The 19,678-nt window shown below is 33.3% G+C and overlaps 2 protein-coding genes across 2 annotated transcripts in view; both read left to right on the top strand.

Moving 5' to 3' along the window:
- The first annotated feature begins 8,584 nt into the window (after positions 1 to 8,584).
- On the top strand, positions 8,585 to 9,145 carry LOC140446375 (uncharacterized). The gene has a single exon (XM_072538919.1). It carries the CDS (start codon positions 8,585 to 8,587, stop codon positions 9,143 to 9,145), a length of 561 nt encoding a protein of 186 aa, XP_072395020.1.
- Positions 9,146 to 10,294: 1,149 nt separating this feature from the next.
- LOC140446754 (putative inorganic phosphate cotransporter) overlaps positions 10,295 to 19,678 on the top strand; it is a 64,952-nt gene continuing 55,568 nt past the window's right edge. The window contains exons 1-2 of the mRNA XM_072539346.1: positions 10,295 to 10,465; positions 11,194 to 11,333. Coding sequence (XP_072395447.1) covers positions 10,357 to 10,465; positions 11,194 to 11,333 — 249 coding nt within the window. The 5' untranslated portion in view covers positions 10,295 to 10,356. The remainder of the gene's footprint in view (positions 10,466 to 11,193; positions 11,334 to 19,678) is intronic.

Raw genomic sequence — 19,678 nt, forward strand, 5'->3', positions numbered from 1 at the left:
CCCTGGACAATCAATTGCAGCAGACGGTACTTATCGTGTCTCAATATGTGGCCTAGATATTCAAGCTTTCTTTGTTTAATTGTATTCACGATTTCTTTCTCCTTTCCGATTCTTTGGATTACCTCTATGTTGGTGACATGTTCGGTCCAGGATATACGAAGAATGCGTCGGTACACCCACATTTCGAATGCTTCTAGTTTTCTCGTGAGCATCTCCGTCAGCGTCCAGGCCTCCACACCATACAGTAAGATCGGAAAAATGTAGCATTTAACTAGAGGTAGTTTTAGGGGAAGAGACAAATCCCTGCTTATGAGGAGCTTTTTCATATTGCTAAATGCTGCTCTAGCTCGTTCTATTCTCGCCTTAATTTCTGTGGCCTGTTCCCATTTTGCATTTACGTTGGTGCCACGGTACACATAAGATTCTACATGGTCAATTAGTATGTTACTTATCACTAACTGTCGAGCAGGCTGTTGCTTCCTGCTTATCAGCATCCACTTTATCTTCTTGAAGTTGAGGCTCAGGCCGTATTCCTCACTAACTGAATAAACTTTTTCCATTACCTGCTGTAATTCGTATATGGTACTGGCAAGGTTCACCGTGTCGTCGACATATCTTATATTGTTCGTTAACTCGTCGTTTATTTTTATGCCCTCATTTGCATTTTCCATACATTTGTTGACTACGATATGTTAATGATAAATTCGTTATTAGGTCCTACGTCAAAGATGCTTTAGGATCTTTTTAAACCCATTTGAATACTATACATCCTAGATCTGAATTTACTATAAGGTTGGAAACTTATTTATCCTTATCTTTTTTCGACATCCTGATAATGAAAATCGACCTTAAGGTTTTTTACTATCATCATCATCATCATCATCACTGGCTCGACAACCCTTTTTGGGTCTTGGCCTGTTCCAGGATTCTTCTCCATTCTGATCTGTTTCGTGCTTTTTTTCTCCAGTTTTTTATTTTTAAGGTTGTTATATCATTTTCCATTTGTTCTAAGTATCTCAGCTTCGGTCTACCTCTTGTTCTTTTTCCTACTGGCATCTGTTTGAATATTTTGTTTGGTATTTCACCTTCTTCCATTCTTTCTACATGTCCTATCCAACTCAGCCGTCCTATTTTAATGAATGTTATAATATCCGGATCCTGGAATATTTTGTATAGTTCAGAGTTGTATCTTCTTCGCCATATTCCGTTTTGTTTTGTGCCCTTATATATGTGTCACAAGATTTTTCTTTCGAAGGTGGCTAACAACGTTTCCTCTCTTTTAGTGAGTGTCCAGGTTTCTGAGCCGTATGTGAGTACCGGTTTTATTAGGGTTTTATATATTTGGCATTTTATTTTTCTTGCAACGTTATCTGATCTTAGTTGCCTAATTAAGCCATGGTAACATTTATTTGCAATAAATATTCGGCTCTTCACTTCCTCCGTAACGTTATTATCAGACGTGACTAGGGATCCCAAGTATATAAAGTTTTATACCCCGTCTATGTTGTATTCTCCTATTGTTATATTTTGTGGCTGCCTTATTTCTGCGTTTTTACTTACTTGCATATATTTTGTTTTGGTCTGATTGATTTTAAGACCACTATTTTGTGCAGCTCGTTCTATTTGGTTGTATGCCTCTATCGTTTCTCTTCTTGATCTTGCGATTATGTCAACATCATCTGCAAATGCTAGTATTTGCACGATTTTATTAATGATTGTTCCTCGTGTATTGACTGTTGTGTCCCTCAGTATTTTCTCGACTGCGATGTTGAACAAGATACATGATAGAGCGTCTCCCTGGCGTAGTCCCTTTTTCACATCTATTGTTTCCGTTAATTCATTTTGTAACCGGATTCTACTTTCTAGTTTTAGAGATTTTTTTATCAGTTCTATAAGTTGTGTTGGTATATTAAATTCTTTCATTGCTTTTATTAAGAATTCTAGGTTTATATTGTCATATGAGCTTTCAAAGTCTATGAAGAGATGATGTGTGTCGATGTTATATTCACTTGTTTTTTCGAGGATCTGTCGCAGAACAAATATCTGGTCTATTGTTGACTTCTGTCTACAGAAGCCACTATGGTATTTGCCCACTATTTTTTCAGCGTGTTGTCCAAGTCTTTCATAAATGACGTTGGACATTATTTTGTATGCTGCATTCAGCAGCGTGAACTGATTTCCTTTTTTATGTAATGGTACAATAATACCGCTATTCCACTCCGCTAGTAGCTGTTTATTCGACTATATCTTTGTTATCAATTCATGTATTGTTTTTTGTAGAGCGTCTCCCCCTTCCTTCTTTTTTTAGGTTTTTGACTATACTTACAGAAAACTCACACATATCAATCGGTACTTGTATTCATCACCTAGGTTTACAAATTAATTTAGTCAATAATACTCTGCTTTGTAAATTAATACGCCATTGTGACGACACAAGAAGTACTCGTAGATATGAAGAACTTTCTTCTTTAAAATAAGTCATCTTCCAATTTAGTTCCAGCAAAAATCATAGAATTAGGAGCATCCACAGGCATCTGTGTCTCAATCCAGATAGTCCGACTCTAGGCAAAATAAAGCTTCTCTTCCTTATATCAAAAATATCATTGACAAAATGGATAAGATTTTTAAATCAAAGGGAATACGAACAATATATACCCTTCGCCGAAAACTATTATTTTTCTTCGATCCATTAAAACAACATCGCAATTGCTTGTGCAGACTGTATATTATAATCTCACATGGGGCTAAACCAAGCTAAGAATGCAAGTGAGAATCTATGAACATTTCATCTCCACTCGCCATTTCGATTCATCCAATATCATCGATATCTTCGTCAATCATTTTAGGATCTCGGTTCCAGAGTCCCTAGATCACTTAGATTACTTCACTAGTCTACTGTTCACTGTCTCCATCTTAAAGCTAACTACATATCGTTATGTCTTTCATCAAGACAATGCCTTTAGTCAATTTTCGCGACTGTATTGCAACAATCAGTCTATTTGTGTTATATGTTTATGGTTCTATTCATAGTTTTAACTATTATTTCTGAAAGTGTAAAATTGACACAACACTTTTGAAGATAACCTAATTGGGATGAATGCATGATACGATATAATGTATCTGTTACAAAGCTGTTCCTGCACTTCATATTGTTTAACTTTACTTCTTAAAACTCTCTTTCACAACTTGTATTTAAATGAGGTAAACAGGATAACACAAACAATGCAAAGCTACTAAAACTAGCAAATAGAGGATTACCGTCAAGATACTATATTTTTCCTACTTTGGAATTAATCCAGATTTTCGAATTCTATTGGAATATTCTGGTATTTTCTGGAAAATTTTTTCATTCGTTATCGATCTTTTAAATTGTTTGTAGGTCTTGAAGATTACAAACTCGGGTCAATTTTGACACTTGCGGTCAAAGACTTTGGCAACTGTAAAAGCTACTTTTATTTAAAAAGTGTATCTTTCCCATGACTGGATCTGCAAAATCAGTTTTTTTTTTAATTCCATACAAGCTGTAATCAAGAAACGCCTGCATCTTTCGTAAAAACCTTGTTTCGATTTATCGTCTAAATCATTAATATTTTGTGGCACCCCAATTCCTAGATACGTGTTGGTAATTTTGACAAATTTTATAATATATTTATTACTAATTGTTTCAACCTTAGTTTGTCTCTCATATTGTGGGTCCATGTAAGTAAATCTTTATACATTGTGATTATTTCGCTGTGTAAATTTTTGTGATAACTACATTACTGATTTGAAAACATTTATTAATTCCACAAATTTTGCCGCAATATATTTGCCAAAAATAGATAAAAAGTTCCCATTCCAATCTAACCCAATCTAACCTTACCTAACCAATTCACCTATTAAATTTTAATTTTATGTTGCTTACGTTCCGTTAAGATGTTGAAGTTAAGGAAATATGTCGGAAATATGTTTGTTTTCATTTCAATGTTTGTATAGTGCTACACGAGATACTCGAGATACAATCGTACGGAGGATAAACGTAACATCAACTGAAATTATCGTATATACATTACTATTTTTTGGTATACATCCATCACTGTACGTTGCGAACGTTAAAATTATCGTATATTATAACGATAATTATCGTATTCTGGCAATGAAGGACGTTGTTTTAACAGTGCTAAATTCGATTGGAAATATTTGGGTTTTGAATCGAGAGACTAGGAGAAAACATAATTTTGATCTCTCTCTAATAAGTAAAAACATAATACTAGTATCTCTCGCTAATATTGTACTTCTAACATGGCTAACAATAAAATGACATAGCTAGACAAACGCTCATCATTGATAGACCCATTGGTAAGAGAAGAAGAGGAAGACCCAGAGCAAAATTCCTTGACAACATCGATGAAGACATGAGAAATATGGGAATACGTGCTTGGCGGAGAAAGGCGATGAATAGGGACGACTGAAGAGAAATTCTTGAGGAGGTCAGAACCCATGCAGGGTTGCAAAGCCAGAATGATGATGATGATCATTTTGTGCCCTAACGTATTTGATGCAACTCATGTCCGGAGAACACGATGGCCATTCCAGCCTTGTAATTCCATGCTAAACTATCAATTATAATCGTGACGACGGCCATTATCGTTGATAAATACAAATTTGTAAGCTATAGTACCAGCAAACGACATTAGTGGCTCTATAAAGCAGTTATGATATCTTATAGCTATTATTGTTAAAGTTACCAAGACAATGCGTCAATTATAACATATGCTCCACTCCCAGACACATATTGATCTACCTCTAAAGAGAGTGGTAGTATTATTAAATTCATAAATAATGTTCATTCATATTTCTACTGTTAGAAGAATATGAAAGAAATTTAAATTTGGCAGAAAACAACAATATTTCCAGTGCTAGTAGTAATGATAGGCATGCCATCGTCTTGTGATAAGTTGACTATAACTTACCCTTTCCTATAAAGTTTGCTATTAAGGTATATATATATATATATATATATATATATATATATATATATATTTATATATATATATATATATATATATATATATATATATATATATATATATATATATATATATATATACGTTACGAAAGATTTTTCCGCGGTTATTACTTAAACTTAACGTCTTCCGGGTTGAACCGCGTCTATTATCATTGCGCCGGGCTTTCGACATCTTTTTTGATGTCTTCTTCAGGGCTTTCGAGGTCTCAGTCCCTCGAGCTCTCAGAGACTTCTCCGCTGATCACTAACCAATGCATTACTGCCACTGGGAACAGAGGATGATTTATGAAACCATCGATAGTGACATAGTTTGGGTGGAAGTTGGCGTGGTGGTTAGCGAACGATTGACGCGAGGGTTAGCGAAAACATTTCTGACAGCAAGATTTTGATTTTTGGGCGAAGCGGACGATATTTTCTTTATGAGAGGTCTCCATTTCAAAGGTAACCGTATGCTGTATTGAGACAATTTGGCCTTTGTTCAATTTCTATAACTTCCCTACAAAAAAAAAACAGCCATTATGATTGCCAACGTCTGTAGGGAGACGGCACTCTAAGAAGAATGGCTTCTCAGATATATTTATACTATTCATGGATAAGAGACCAAGAAAACATCCAAATATAAGATGGGACATAAAGAAACAAAATAGTACAACATTGCAGAGAAAATCGAATAGTAGATAATCGTGGGCAGAAATGAAAAACGACTATGTAAGGTGGGCTGCACCATAGTCGGCGGAATGCGCTGAAAATGATTATGTTGATGATGATGGTTAGAAACCTAGGTTTCGGTACTTGTGGAATTTAAAAAAAATTGGGTCATTAAGAATGTTTTTTATACTGAAAATGCTGAATTTTTTTTTATAAATTGACATACAGCATCAATATCTATTTGTAGTAAAATAACATATGAATTACGTCAATTTACTCCAATTATAGTTGTAGAAAAGAATGGAATAACTTGTGGAAGATGAGGGAAAGATTTAACACACAGTAAGAAGGTAGGCATTTTTGTGTTAATAACCTAAAACAAGCGAGAACCCAGAGAACATTGGGGTGGGATGCCAAATCTACTTTAAGCAATAACTGTAGAGATCTGATAAGACTGTGACTGATTGATTATAGTGGCAAAAATTAATAAGTAAGCTTCAAATTGCTTTATCATCAAGCCTTTTTTACTGATTTGGCCTTCTCCGATTATTAGGTGTTCACCAATCTGAAGAGATGGTTTGTAAATAAAATATTCAGCTTAAACTAAGAGTTAATTGTGGAAAAAAAAAAGCCTATTTTGCAAAGTTTTTAGAATCGTATTACTTAAACGGCATAAAGAAGTTCGAATATAGATGTAAATATTGCATTAAACTAAACTTTACCATCTTATAACTATAAAAATACTAATTAAAAATCCAACATTGCTTTTTCACAGTCCAAAATCATTTTTAGACTACGAAAATGCATTCGCTACTATTCAACATTAGAATTCGATCGCGAAAAGGTTGGTTTAGATTTGAATTTTTTTAACATATTAACCCTTAAGTACTCTGGCTGGGTCAAATTTTACCCTTCACGTTTTCAATGCCAAGTATTGTTCTAAAGCTAATTTCTTGTGACACCATAAAATAATTACTATTTTAATTGGAATAAGCCACAATTAAACTTTAAAATAAGTTTATTGACATTGCAATTTCCACTTTGGAAATCGTTCGTATCGTATCGTATCAAAATATAAACACTTCTATTTGTATTTTGATAACTATTTCCGAAGTGGAAATCTAAACGTCAATAAACTTTTTTAAACTTCGATTGTGGCTTATCTCCATTAAAATAACAATTATTTTAATGCCAAGGTTCGCTACATATGTTGGGACTCTAAAAAAAACAAAAGAGAAAAATAATAAAATCATTCTGAATTTTATCCTCAAAAAATCAGGCCACTTAATTCTGTCCTATTTGCTTTTGCAGGAAGCTGGAACCTTGTATCTTTTGCTCCTAAGAAAAATCGTGCGGTGTTAGTTTTAAATAGGCATCATTCCAATAAAATGGAAAAAAGAGATTATAAATTTTTACAATGGGACAAAAGGTGTTGAATAAGAAATTATCCTGCTATAAAACTGACAGAAAACTAGTAGATGGCCTCAAGTAATAGGGTTTCGCATATTGAACATTGCAGACATAATTTTATAATGGAGGTCAATAAAATCAAGTAATGAAAAGAAGCCTATTTCTAACCACTTTGGGTCAAAAACTTATTCAGGACCATTTAACTTGTTCAGCAAACATGTTTACTGAGAAAACTTGGTAGTGCCATCTTTACCCCTTAGGTGAACGAGCTATCGGTCCTGTATGACGATTTTTTAATAATTTCAAGATGCTGTTAAGTATTAATGGTTTCATCCAGTTGTCCAGCCGCTATTCTCAAATGACTATATTAGGCTACTTACGACGTACATATCGCGTCAGAATATGATTTATTTCGGAATCAGTGAGACGCTGAAGTAACAAGTGTTAAATTTTATTACTTTTAATTTAATAAAATAGCTTTTTGTAATAAAAGGTAGTCTAAGATCTTAGAGGTAGTTTTAATAAAGAATTAATTATCAAAAAAAATTCTAGGTATAAAAATTGTACAAAATATTTGACGGCCACATAGTTATAAGAGTTGGCTGATAAATTGTTAGATGTCAGGGAGAGGATAGTGTAGACTTTCGCGATTAAGCGAAAGGTGGGGTAAAATCAATTATACAGCAGCCACTCAAAACAATCCGGAGTCAAAAATTTTCAAAATACTGATTGTATGGAAATCTAGTAGTTTGATTATTTACTCCACATTGTCAAAGGTGACGAAAATTTATGTAAACATTTTGTATGCAAGCATATTTTTAATTTAATCTATACGTTTTTCTGCTTGTGGCATAAAATACTGCCACGCGCCCACTCTTGTAATTTTTAAAACGCTCTGGCCCAAATGGTTAAAGTTTCCGGACTTTAAGAACCAATTTCTGTTTCAAATCCACAGTCATAACGAGGAATTAAAAGGGGAAGGCGCAAAATATGTCCATATTCACAAAACCAAAAGAAGGAAAGCTCAAAGTGCGATAAATATCGAGATTCTATTCTTAAAAATCAAGTTAGCATAAAGACGTTAATCATAGGTTTTGTTGAAAAGTTAGGTAAAAGCATTTATTATATAAAAAAATATATTATATAACGGGGTACTAGAAATAGACTATGGTAGAGATACTCTAGCTATTGCATACGCAGATGACCTGGCGATACTAGTCATGACTGACACGAACTGGAAAATCAAAGATAAAGTCAACACATGCTGCAGAAAAGTCAACAGCAGGATGGCTAGAAACGATCTCGAACTGGCAGGAAGCAAAACGGAAGTGGTCATACTAAAAGGACCACGACTAAGGCCCGAGATGACTTTTCAAATTGATAGTACTATTATAATGCCTACAAACTGTGCAAAATACCTAGGCATATTTATACATCGACACAGGCCTAAGATTCACAAAATACCTGACAAATGTAGTCCAGAGGGCGAAAGAAAGAACGGCAGCCCTACAAAGAATCATGCCAAATATAGGAGGCCCAAGTGGTACAGTCGACCCTCCTTTATGGAACCCCCATTTAGGCAGATGTACTAAATTACAAAAAGTACAGAGATATAATAACCACAGCCCAGCGAAAGCCTCTATTAAAAGTAACAAGTGCATACAGGACTACTTCAACGATGGCCCTACAGGTAATAGCGGGCACGCTTCTTATTCACCTCCTAGCGAAAGAACGGCAGACGCTCTATATAACTCTCGAGACGGCCACCTTCCTCAGTTCAGAGCCGTCATTAGAGGACAATTACTGACAGAATGGCAAGCAGAATGGGAGGCACAGACAGACAAGGCACAATGGACCAAAAAATTAATACCCAATGTGATAGAGTGGTACAAACGTAAGTTCAAGCGAGTAAATTTTTATTTCATGCAGTTCCTGACCGGACATGGATCTTTCAGGTCTTACACGTATCAAATACGACAAACCAGCGATGATAATTGTGTCATATGTAACGTAGAAGACGATGCCGAGCATTGTATCTTCAGGTGTAAGGTGTTTGCGTCGGAACAACATATAATGTGAACACAGCTATGAGAGATATTCTCTGACAACTTGATACGTGTCGCTATGGAAAGCAGAGAGAACTTTGAATCCGCATCCATTCAAAACTGGTAATCATTATATATTATGTATGAATATATAGATATGTGTATATGTGTGTATATATGTATTTGTGTGTGTGTACGTAGGTGTGTATGTGTATGTACGTATGTATGTATGTACATATGTATGTAATACACTTGTTTACTATACTTATTTATTGTTACCTAGTATTATCTAATACCTAGTGTTCCTATACCTTATTGTTACCTTGTATACCTATATGTTCCATATACTTTCCCCCTGGTTCCTTGCCGCTCTTAGGTAATACCATCGGCAAGGCCAGGTCACTATTTTACATATATTTTCTTCTAGTTCCTTACCGCTTCTAGCTAAGAAACGGCAACAAATCTTCATTATCAATTCAGACAGCGCAAGGCACCTAAGTTTCGTTCGCTAACTGAACACGTACGGGGGTGTCTTGACGAAGAATGGGTGGTTTTAGTTGGTAGGCAGGACAACAGAAAGGCACCCGTTTACTAGACCTATTCTACACAGGGGAAAATGGGCTCGGATGTTTTCCTCTGCCCTAAATCCAACACACGCCGAGCAATGGTATGGTGTTTAGAACATTTTCACCCTCATCAAAAAAAAAAGGTAAAAGCATTTTGAGTCACTAAATTTAAATAGATTTTTTTTATTTTAAGTAGGAGGAATGATATCTGGAATTAACCATTTAATATAAAAAAGCTGCACATTTTGATTATTTTTCCTATAATTCTGGAAAATGCCTAGCTATATTAATTTAGCTGAATCCAAACCAAACTTTAAAAAAAAAACAAAAAATTTTCTAAATTCTTTTTTTTTCTATAAAAATGCAAAAGTAGTTATAAAAAAAAAATAAGTTAAAATAAAAGCAAGTTTGAAAAAATAAGATTTTTTGTACAAAAAACATAAGGCTCAAATCTGCCCTATAATGGTTACTATTTTTGGCCATTGCAGTTAATTGTTAACCAATTTTATAGCGACACTAATTACTTCTGTTGGATTTTTGAACTTAGCACTTTATGCACGCCTCTGGTTTAGATAATCAAATGAGTTAATAATCTCTTTTTAATAATTTATAACACAAACGTGAGTGAGCATGATTGTTTTAAACAAAAAATAATTTATTCACCTATTCTTACTCTACCATGGATAAATCAAAAAGTAAATTAGTGTCTAGCAAATTCAAACTCTATTCATTCAGTGCATCGAATACTGCTGAACCTGAATCCGAACACTTTGAAAAATGCCCCAGAGGTAAGTGGTTGAAAAGAAAAATAAAGAATATTTGTTAGTTTTGTAACATTTTGAGATTTTTTGAAGGTAGATAACAACTACATGCTTCTTCATTTTATGAATATTTATGGAACTATAATTTAATTTTCCCTGTATGCTATTTTGTATATTATTTAGTCTCTTTACTTAAAGCAATCACAAAGAAACAAATTATTTTATTAATAAAATTACTCTTAGTGCACTGTCAAGAAACTGTACAACCAACAGTTTAATTCATTGTATATTCATTTCATTCGTTCAGTAATTGTAAAATAAAATCCAATTTTTTATTTATTTCATAGATTCCATTTTTATTTTTTACTTTAGATTCGTTGATATACTGATCTGACCATGGTTGCTTGTTGCCTTATTTGGACTATCACCGAAGCAAACTCAAGCGCGCCCTGCCCTTCTAAAGTAGGCATAATCTGTATTGTCTTTATTGATTAGTATTACCATGCCACTTTGGTTTTCTCTACAGTCTTTTCTATAAACCTTGCAACCAGTCCGTAATGTACTACTTTTTGTATAGTATAGTATAATAAATATATTACTTCTAAATGATTTTCTAAAGAATGGTGCATATATCAGTATTACCAAAGTTGTATATATTCTGTCTCCAATATCCTTTGGAAAATTTCACTAACTCCTAAGTACTATCTACAACTTGTATCTTAGGCACTTAGTTACATATATTTTTTATTTTTTAGATTTAAGATTTGGCAAACGACACTTACAAATTATAAATATATGCTTCTTGGTATTTGTCGCTTATTATACGAGAAATAATCTCGCGGTTGCTATTGTGGCAATGACCGATAGAAATGCAAGTGTCAATAGTGATATACAGGTACGTTTTTAATCGTTTTTATGCTCTTAAATTAAGTAAATAAATATTATTGTTTTCTTTAGTGTTATTGGTGTAATCTTCTTGACATTATATCTGGAATATAAAAGTTAACACTTTTCTCTCCCAAACATTCTACTCGATTATAAAGATAGATTTTATTTAATAAACAAAAAACTATATTAAATTGCTAATAATTGAAATATTTGGATGGTCGTTACCTACAATTGAAGAGGTCGGGGCAATAAGGGACCTAAGCCTCATTTGAAAAGTTTTGAGTAAATCACATTTAAAGTTTTTGACAAAATCCTGAAATCACATTTTTATAGTTTAAAATGTTTACCTTAATTCCTTACATACATAATAAATTATTAAATATATTTTTTTAAAAAAGGATACAAAAGAAAACTGCATTTTTTAAGAAACAATTTATTAAACAAAAAAATGTGGCTTATGACCTTTATGAAAATAGCAAAACAAATATAAATTCTAAATGCCAGAATATTCCTACAATATTATTTTTTTATTAAAACACATCGGTTTCGTCATTCCTGTCTATTTCCTCTGTTTCATCAACTTGGTTGTAGTCTTGTTCAATGTTACTGGTACTGTTTTCAAAATACTGAGATAACATTGCTGGTTTATGGGAGGAATATATGGCAAAAGTTTCTTTATATCCTGAATTTTTTTGCTGTTAAGTACTATTGATCCTCCATATATTTTTTTAAGGATTTAGTTGTTAATATGTTGTCACCAAACTTTACACCCCTCTTACCAACAATTACTTCATCAAACGCTCCATTTAGGGTATGTTTCATGAAAATGGAATTTGGGAGTTCGCTATCGAACCGAAAGCAGCGCACGTCTGTAAAGTTGAGTGATTGTTTCTCGGTGGTAAATGTTTTTTTTTTTTTGTTAGAACTATTTCATCTAAACTATAAAAGTCTTCTTGTGACATTTCAACTACTGCAAATAGATTTTTTCTGTTTGATTTTCTCACAATTTCAAATCATTCTTCTGGAGAAAACACTTGCTTAACATATTTTTTATGTTTTTCTATTAAAGCAAAATCTCTATCTGAAGGCAAATGGGTGTGCCTAGATACTAGAAAACGATGTTCTATGGTTTTGTAAATTTTTTCCCCAACTAATTGCAGCCATAATGCCATTATAAGCCAATTCTTGTTTTGGCCCCCGCAATTGTCAGTAAAGACTACAAGATTTCCAGATCTTGATGGCTTATGGGTTATATACTTTAGGAGTACAGTAGCAATTACGGAACTTCCTCTTTTTGCAACTGACTCTGTCCACATAAACATATGTCCTTGCCCAGATACACAATCATGTACGTCAAGATTATAGGTCTATGCTTTCCTAAGGTAAAATGCTACGCCAACAGTCAATGAAGGTGTTGGTAAGGTTTGTTGTAAGTCGAATGAAATTATGTCAGTGTTGTGAGTTTCTTCATTTTTCTTAATTTCGTCCTTAATGTCTTGCTGCATTGCCTGTGCGCGACTTTGGTGTAACCGTAGTTTTACCTGGAGATTTTTGGCCTCAGATTTATTATTATATTAAAACTTATCATAACATTTAGAAATCACAGGTTGAACACGTATCGTTTTTGGGCATCTTAAACCCTATGTTGTATTCTAAGTTAAAAATTCTTCGGTACCGATCCTCTTTAACTGGAATAATACTACGCTCTTTACACTAAGCATTGTAGTAATCCTCATACAGGCTTAAAATACTAACATCATGATTTATATACACTCTGTTAGGATTAGCGGTTCTACTATAATGGCTAACATATTTAGGGATACTTCTAATGTGGTCGTGAACTGATTGTACCATTTCTGGGGCAACTTTGTTCGGTCTATTGTGATGTTTACCTCTTTGATCTTTTTTTGGTGTTGATCTTCCTTCAGAAATTTGTTTTGAAATTAGTTTAATTCGCTTACTTGAGTTTTGTAGCCATAAACCGATAAAAACTATTGTTTGCATATCTACACATCTATTCCGTTTACTTTTACAAAATACAAATTGGTAAATTTTCGTTTTGACTCTTGTCTTTTTGTTCTTCTCTTGTAACTTCTCTTTTTCTTTATAACCTTTATTGTGGATAATAAATATGTGTTCTGCTTTTCGTATGTCTCTAAATCCCAAAAGCCGTTAAATATCGATAATTCGGTACCCTGCAGCAGTTCTCTGCACTTTTTTTACATTTACACGGATCTCCAATCTTCTTTGCTTCTTTTACTGCACCTTTCAAATTTATATAGTCGTGTCCCAAGTTTCGACGTTTTTTTGCTTTTTCTTTCTTTCTTTCTTCAATGTTAACTTTTCTCCATCGGCTTGGTAAAAGTTTTTCTGGGGTCAAAATAATTGAACCTCTGTTGCCTTTTACTTAACTTTGATTAGTATCTGCAGTTGCAGTGTGGTATTGTCGACTTCTCTAAAACAATAAAGGTACTTTAGTCAAGAAGGGCCTAAGCCACCTACTAAATAAAATACATTTTTGGTCTTACAACGTGTTATTTACAAACGAATTTAAATAGAATATAAGTTTTACTGGGTCTTTACCAATAAAAAAAAGTAAAGACGGTTTATTTATGGCTACGTTTTACTAAAAAAGTAAATTTATTGTTATTATAACTTATTAAGACACAAGCAACATATACTACAGCAAGAAGGTCTCAAGCCACTAAAATGTTGACTTACCTTTTTCGGAGAAGATTCATCACTTTCACTGGAACTTGAATGCGGAGAATATTCTCTATCGTTTACAGAATCGTCTGAGTCAAAATCCGAAACTGAACTACTGTTTTTTTCCATATAAATTAATTGTTTTCCTTTCAGTACTCTTCGATCACGTGTCGCCATGTAGATTTTATTGTGGCTTATGACGTTCTTGCTTAAAAAATTTTCATGATTTTTCAAGTCGGCAACAAGGTCGATATAGCCTGGTGGCGACATCTATTGCCCAATAGTCGTAAAACTTCGCTGGTGGCTTAAGACCATTTTACAGAGCCCGTTTTAATGAAATCGTCAAATTTCAAAAAATGTGGCTTAGGCAGTGGCGGCTTTTGGGGGTAGGCAGGATAGGCCGGGCCTAGCCAATAATTTTAAGAGCTTTAAAATTGAAAAACATATATTTAAAAATTATGTTAATGCATGTAAATAACTTTTAAATGTACTAAATCACTCAATACATTACCGTCCGTTAAAACAACTAAGTTATTATATTACCACAGTAAGCATCGAATCGTATTCAGGCATTTTAAATATCATTAATAGGCCCTATCGGAACTGGCCGACCCAGCTCACATAAGATCCCCGTTCAAAAAGCGTTTGAAGTTAAGCAGCTTGCCGGACAACGAATTATATTGTCGTGTTTACGCTTGCTGTTTAGGCACCAGACGATCGGGCCTACGATGACCATCGTTGTCACTTGTAACGTAATTATCGAATTGTAATATAAATTTTCTTTTAAATTATGATAAAAAAATATGTAACATAATCTTTAATTGTAACATATTTTTAAACAAACAACACAATTACAAACAAGTGCACGGTTGCCCAAATAAATTTTAAAAATTTTGTAAAATTCGAAGAAAAAAATCAAATTTGCGTGATTTCTATATCGCCTGATTGTATGCAGCTTATATATGTGAGATTGTTTTATAACTGATACATAAAAATGAGTTTTTATGACGCTTTACCAGGTTGCAGTAATAGTAATGTTGATAGTGAGTGTTTGGACATTGTTGTTTCACTATTGGAATCGTCATTATCTAGAAGAACTGAAATTGATAGAAAAAAAAATTATTATGAATGAAAGGCCTACTCCAACATTGCGAATTGACCAAAAAGATGGGAAAAAGGTGCGTACTTTTAATTGTTCTTGGTATGATATCTACAAATGGTTGTCTGGAAGTATTACGAAAAACAGACTATATTGTTGGCCGTGTTTGTTATTTTCTAATAAGAAATATGTATAGAATTGTGAAGGATACTTTGATTTAAAAAATATGTCTACCTCCTTAAAAAAACATTCCAGTTGCAAGGAACAGTTCAGTAATTTGCTGTCCGTTAAGGATGTACAGAAGACGGCGTTTTCTGTTCGCGATTTGCTAGATGAAAAATCAAAAATCGCAAAAATTAGATACAACGCAGAAGTTAAAATGAAAATTAGTTGGGGGGGGGGGTCATGACCCCGTGACCATAGCTATGTAATTTGGTGGCTTGGCCTACCCAAAATTTTACCACACCAGCCGCCACTGGGCTTAGGTCCCTTATTGCCCCGAGCTCTTCAATTATTGAAATAAAAAACTTAATGTACAAATACCATAACGTGACCTTAATACTACAACTAGGTATCTCAAATATAAACCTTTTGGGAAAAACGATTTCAAAGGTTTTTGCAAAGTTTGAATTCTTCTTTAGCCTAAAATTAATATAATATTTGAGTCTTATTTAGTTTTTAACATTCTTTTCTTCTCCACTGACCATATGTAAAGTTTAATAATAAACGTAGATATTTTCCAAGAATGAGAATATTTGAAGAAAAGTCGAAAAACTCACAGTTATCTAGTTGTTGTATGTGTAAGCTTTATACAAAAATCGCAGTTATGTAATCTCTGCACTTTAGCATAGCGGATCTGTGAAAAAACGACTCTGTCGTTTCTGAAAAGTTTTAGTAACAGACTCATTCTGGCTCTCAAATAGATCGGGAACATGACCAAAAAAATTTATTTAAAATTTAAAAATTACTAAAAACATCAATTGTTTTCCACTTTTCTTGCTTATAACTTTAAAACAATTCATTTTGGAGCAAAGTCGTACAAAAATAAAATAGCGATAATTAAATTTTTTATAAGATACGGTTGATTAAAAATGTTTTAGTTTATTGTTTTTGCTGCAAAATAGCAATAAATACAAAAATTTAACCACTTAGATTCCATTTAGGTCCTTTATAATTTTCTAGAAAATCTTTATAATTAAATGATTTAATAAATTTCATTAAAATCATTTCTCATAATTATTTTGCAATCAAATTTTTTTTAAAAAGTTGAATTTTTAAAAAATCTTGGACAACAAAAGCTAGACCAAACGCACATAAGCTATCTAACGTACTTTATGGAGACGGCATCAGGAATATTTTAAAATTATAAACATTTTTTTTTACTTATAAATAAATAGAATATCTCGGTAACTATTAGCATAAATTAAATTTAGGAAATAGCTTTGGAAAAGTCTCGGCAAGACATTTATTATAGAGCAGCATAAGAACAAAAGATGAATTATGAGCAGTGGTTCCTGAGATAATGACCGGTCAAATTTATGATGATAATCTTTAAACCGTTACCTTTTTATTTCAAAGCTCTTTCTCGATAAAAATTTTCATATCTTTAAGATATTTATATCATATATTATAAAAATTATTATTCGCAAAATGTGTTGGTAAGCGAATAACTTAACAACGCATGGACCAATCTTAACAATTCTTTTTTTAAAATGTTCCTTGAAGTTTAAGGATGGTTTTTACGGCGAGAAAAATTCAAATAATTTCCGGAAAAACCCTTAAACAGCCTTTTTCTTTTTTCCATACAAATATTTTCTAACTAAATGTAGAGTCAATTTGAACTTTATTGCTATTAGCAATAAGGTCCAAGTAGGGCCTTCGCTTACTTCAGTAAGTTCCCATCCTTTTTTTTGCCTTCCAAGTCTTTTTATGTGTTATGTATTGTTAGTCTTTATTATATCTAATTCGCTAGTTGCTATTTTCATTTAGTTAGCCCAGTATTCTTAATATTTTTATATCAAATACGTCTAACGCATTGGCAGATTTCTGTGTTATGACTTTATTGGCCACCATAAGCCTTCTATTTATTTTAGGTTCGTTCTACTTCATTATCTGCGACAAGGTCTATTTCTAATAGACTATCGAATTTTAATACAAGTTCGGCCACGATTTTATCCCTTAGGCCTTTTAGAGTATTAAAAGATAAAATCAAGGACAGTACAATGTGTTAAAACTGTGGGGTTTTCTAGAAATCGCATCTGCTGCGACGATGTTCTTCATGGGACCCGATGCGACGCGACGATCTATAAGTACGTGAATCTGTTTACGTGTTTTATATTATAAATAGAGTGTTGTTTTTGTGCTTGTCATTTTAATTTTGTTTGTATGAGTAATTTTGTCTACTTTGTATTTATTGCTAGTTCTATATCTTCTCCACTTTGTTTCAATTCAACGTAAGTTTCTTTCGCGGTATCTTTTATTCTGCTTATTATGTTGATATCATTTACGTATCCTGCCAGTTGGATAAATTTGTTTGTAAGTATATTATATTATTGCTGCTTACCGTCAATCGTCTTATTACATATTTAGCAATAAGATTAAAAAGCATTGGAGCCAAACCATCGCTTTATTTCAGTTCTTGCGTTATCATGAACGTCATGCCTGCATGTCATCTTGCCTTGCATACAGTGCCAGCAAAAAAATCTTTACATTGCCAAGTAAATCACTAAGTTCGAAGAAAAATTGCATACGTTCTGTATGTACTGGTTTAGCATTTAACGGGAGAGGGAATAACGTTGGGACGGCGTCTATCTGCACGGCTGTCTGTAGTTTACTGGCCGCTTCCGCTTAGTTTCTTTAGTTTATTCAGCGTGTTTGGACTGTACACAGTTGGCTTTGTGCGACTAGCCAGTGTTAAACTTCTTACATATTGTTTGGGATCGTTCAATTCCAAATTAAAGTGAAAAATATGGATCAAAGGAAACTCACACAACAGGAGTAAGTTCGTGCTGTAATGTTATTGAAGAAAGGGAACTCTGTAATTAACGTAGCACGTGATATTGGTATTACAAAAGAGGCAATTTATCAATTGAAACGGTGGGTGCGTCGTTACTTTCAAAGACGTTGTTCCGGAAAGAAAACGTGGTTCTGGAGCTCCTAAAAAACATCATCTAGGACTGACACTATCATTAGATGCGAAGTAATGTTAAACCCTTTCATAACTGCCACAGAACTCAAAAAAAACATCCTGATCTACTTCAGAACGTTTCAAAAAGAACGATTCTTCACCGGATTTAGAAAGATCTAGCATTACCAAGTCGACGTGCTGCAAAAGCAATGAAGAAGAAGATTAGATTTTTGTAAAATGAAAAAAAAGTCATGTTCAGCGACAAAACTACGTTCATGTTAGTAAGAGGAAGCTCCAAATTTGTTCGTCGTCCACACACAGCTTCAAGGTACGATCCAAAGTTCTCAGTTAAAACCGTCAAACATCCTGAAATTGTAATGGTATGAGGTGCGTTTACTGGAAATAAAGGAAGGGCAGGGTTGTATTTCTTGCAAAAGAATGTTACAATGAGGGCAAGCAACTATGTGACTTTTCTAGAACAACATTTATTGAACTTGTGTGAAATTGACGAATGTGACTTCTTTATACACGATGGCGCCTGATCACAAGGAAGAGAATGTCAAAGTTCTTGAATTATCACAATATCAACGTATTGGCATGACCAGGTAACTGGCCCGACCATAATCCCATCGAGAACGCCTGTAATATGATAAAAAATAAGGTTCGAGTGTCGGGCTAGCAACATAAATCACCTGAAAGAATAGTTAAAGAGGTTGTCGATGAGCATGGAAGAAAAATATTTCTTGAACCTTACTCAATTTATGCCCAAGAGATTCCAGCTTGTCACTACAAGGGTGGTATGACAAAGTGATTTGTTTTTTCGGTTTTTCATTTAGAAGTGTATTTCTCGAGATATTAAACCGGTTTCATAATTTTCCTAAGATTTTAGGATAAATCGTTTCTTTCCGATTATACCGTCATCTATCAACAATTCGAAAAAATGTTCCTAATAAAAGTTACTTATTTTTTTTTGAAAAATCCAAATCTGCTTTAAAAACTGGGGGTTTCTATTTAAGATCTTAAATTTGTTTCCCTCCCCGATCAAGTGAGAGGGGCTGGGAAGTTATGTATAGTATCATTAGATAGATTTTTATAAAATATTGAATGCGTGTTTTTCAGTTCTTTGATCTGATCTGATCTGATCTAAAGGTATATAAAATTATCTATTGTATTTGATACCTTAAAAACAATACCTATTATTCTAAAAGTGAATTCAATATAAATAAAAATTATATGGGTATTTCAATTTTTTATTAAGTTTATATTTAGTAGTATAAGTTTTTTTTCTAGAAGATGTCTTCAATTAGAAACGTTGTCTACTTAAAATTATTTAGAATAGAGTCTGCCTGATAAAATGTAAATGTGTCAAGTGCCACACGATAAATAAAAAAAAATAAAAATTAGATTTAAACAAAAAATC

The sequence above is a fragment of the Diabrotica undecimpunctata genome, chromosome 7, assembly GCF_040954645.1.
Source record: "Diabrotica undecimpunctata isolate CICGRU chromosome 7, icDiaUnde3, whole genome shotgun sequence".
In the NCBI taxonomy this organism is placed as follows: Eukaryota; Metazoa; Arthropoda; class Insecta; order Coleoptera; family Chrysomelidae; genus Diabrotica; species Diabrotica undecimpunctata.

Coding starts and splice junctions, on each gene's coding strand:
- LOC140446375 (XM_072538919.1), top strand. CDS start 8,585: ATGCCAAATATAGGAGGCCCAAGTGGTACAGTCGACCCTCCTTTATGG.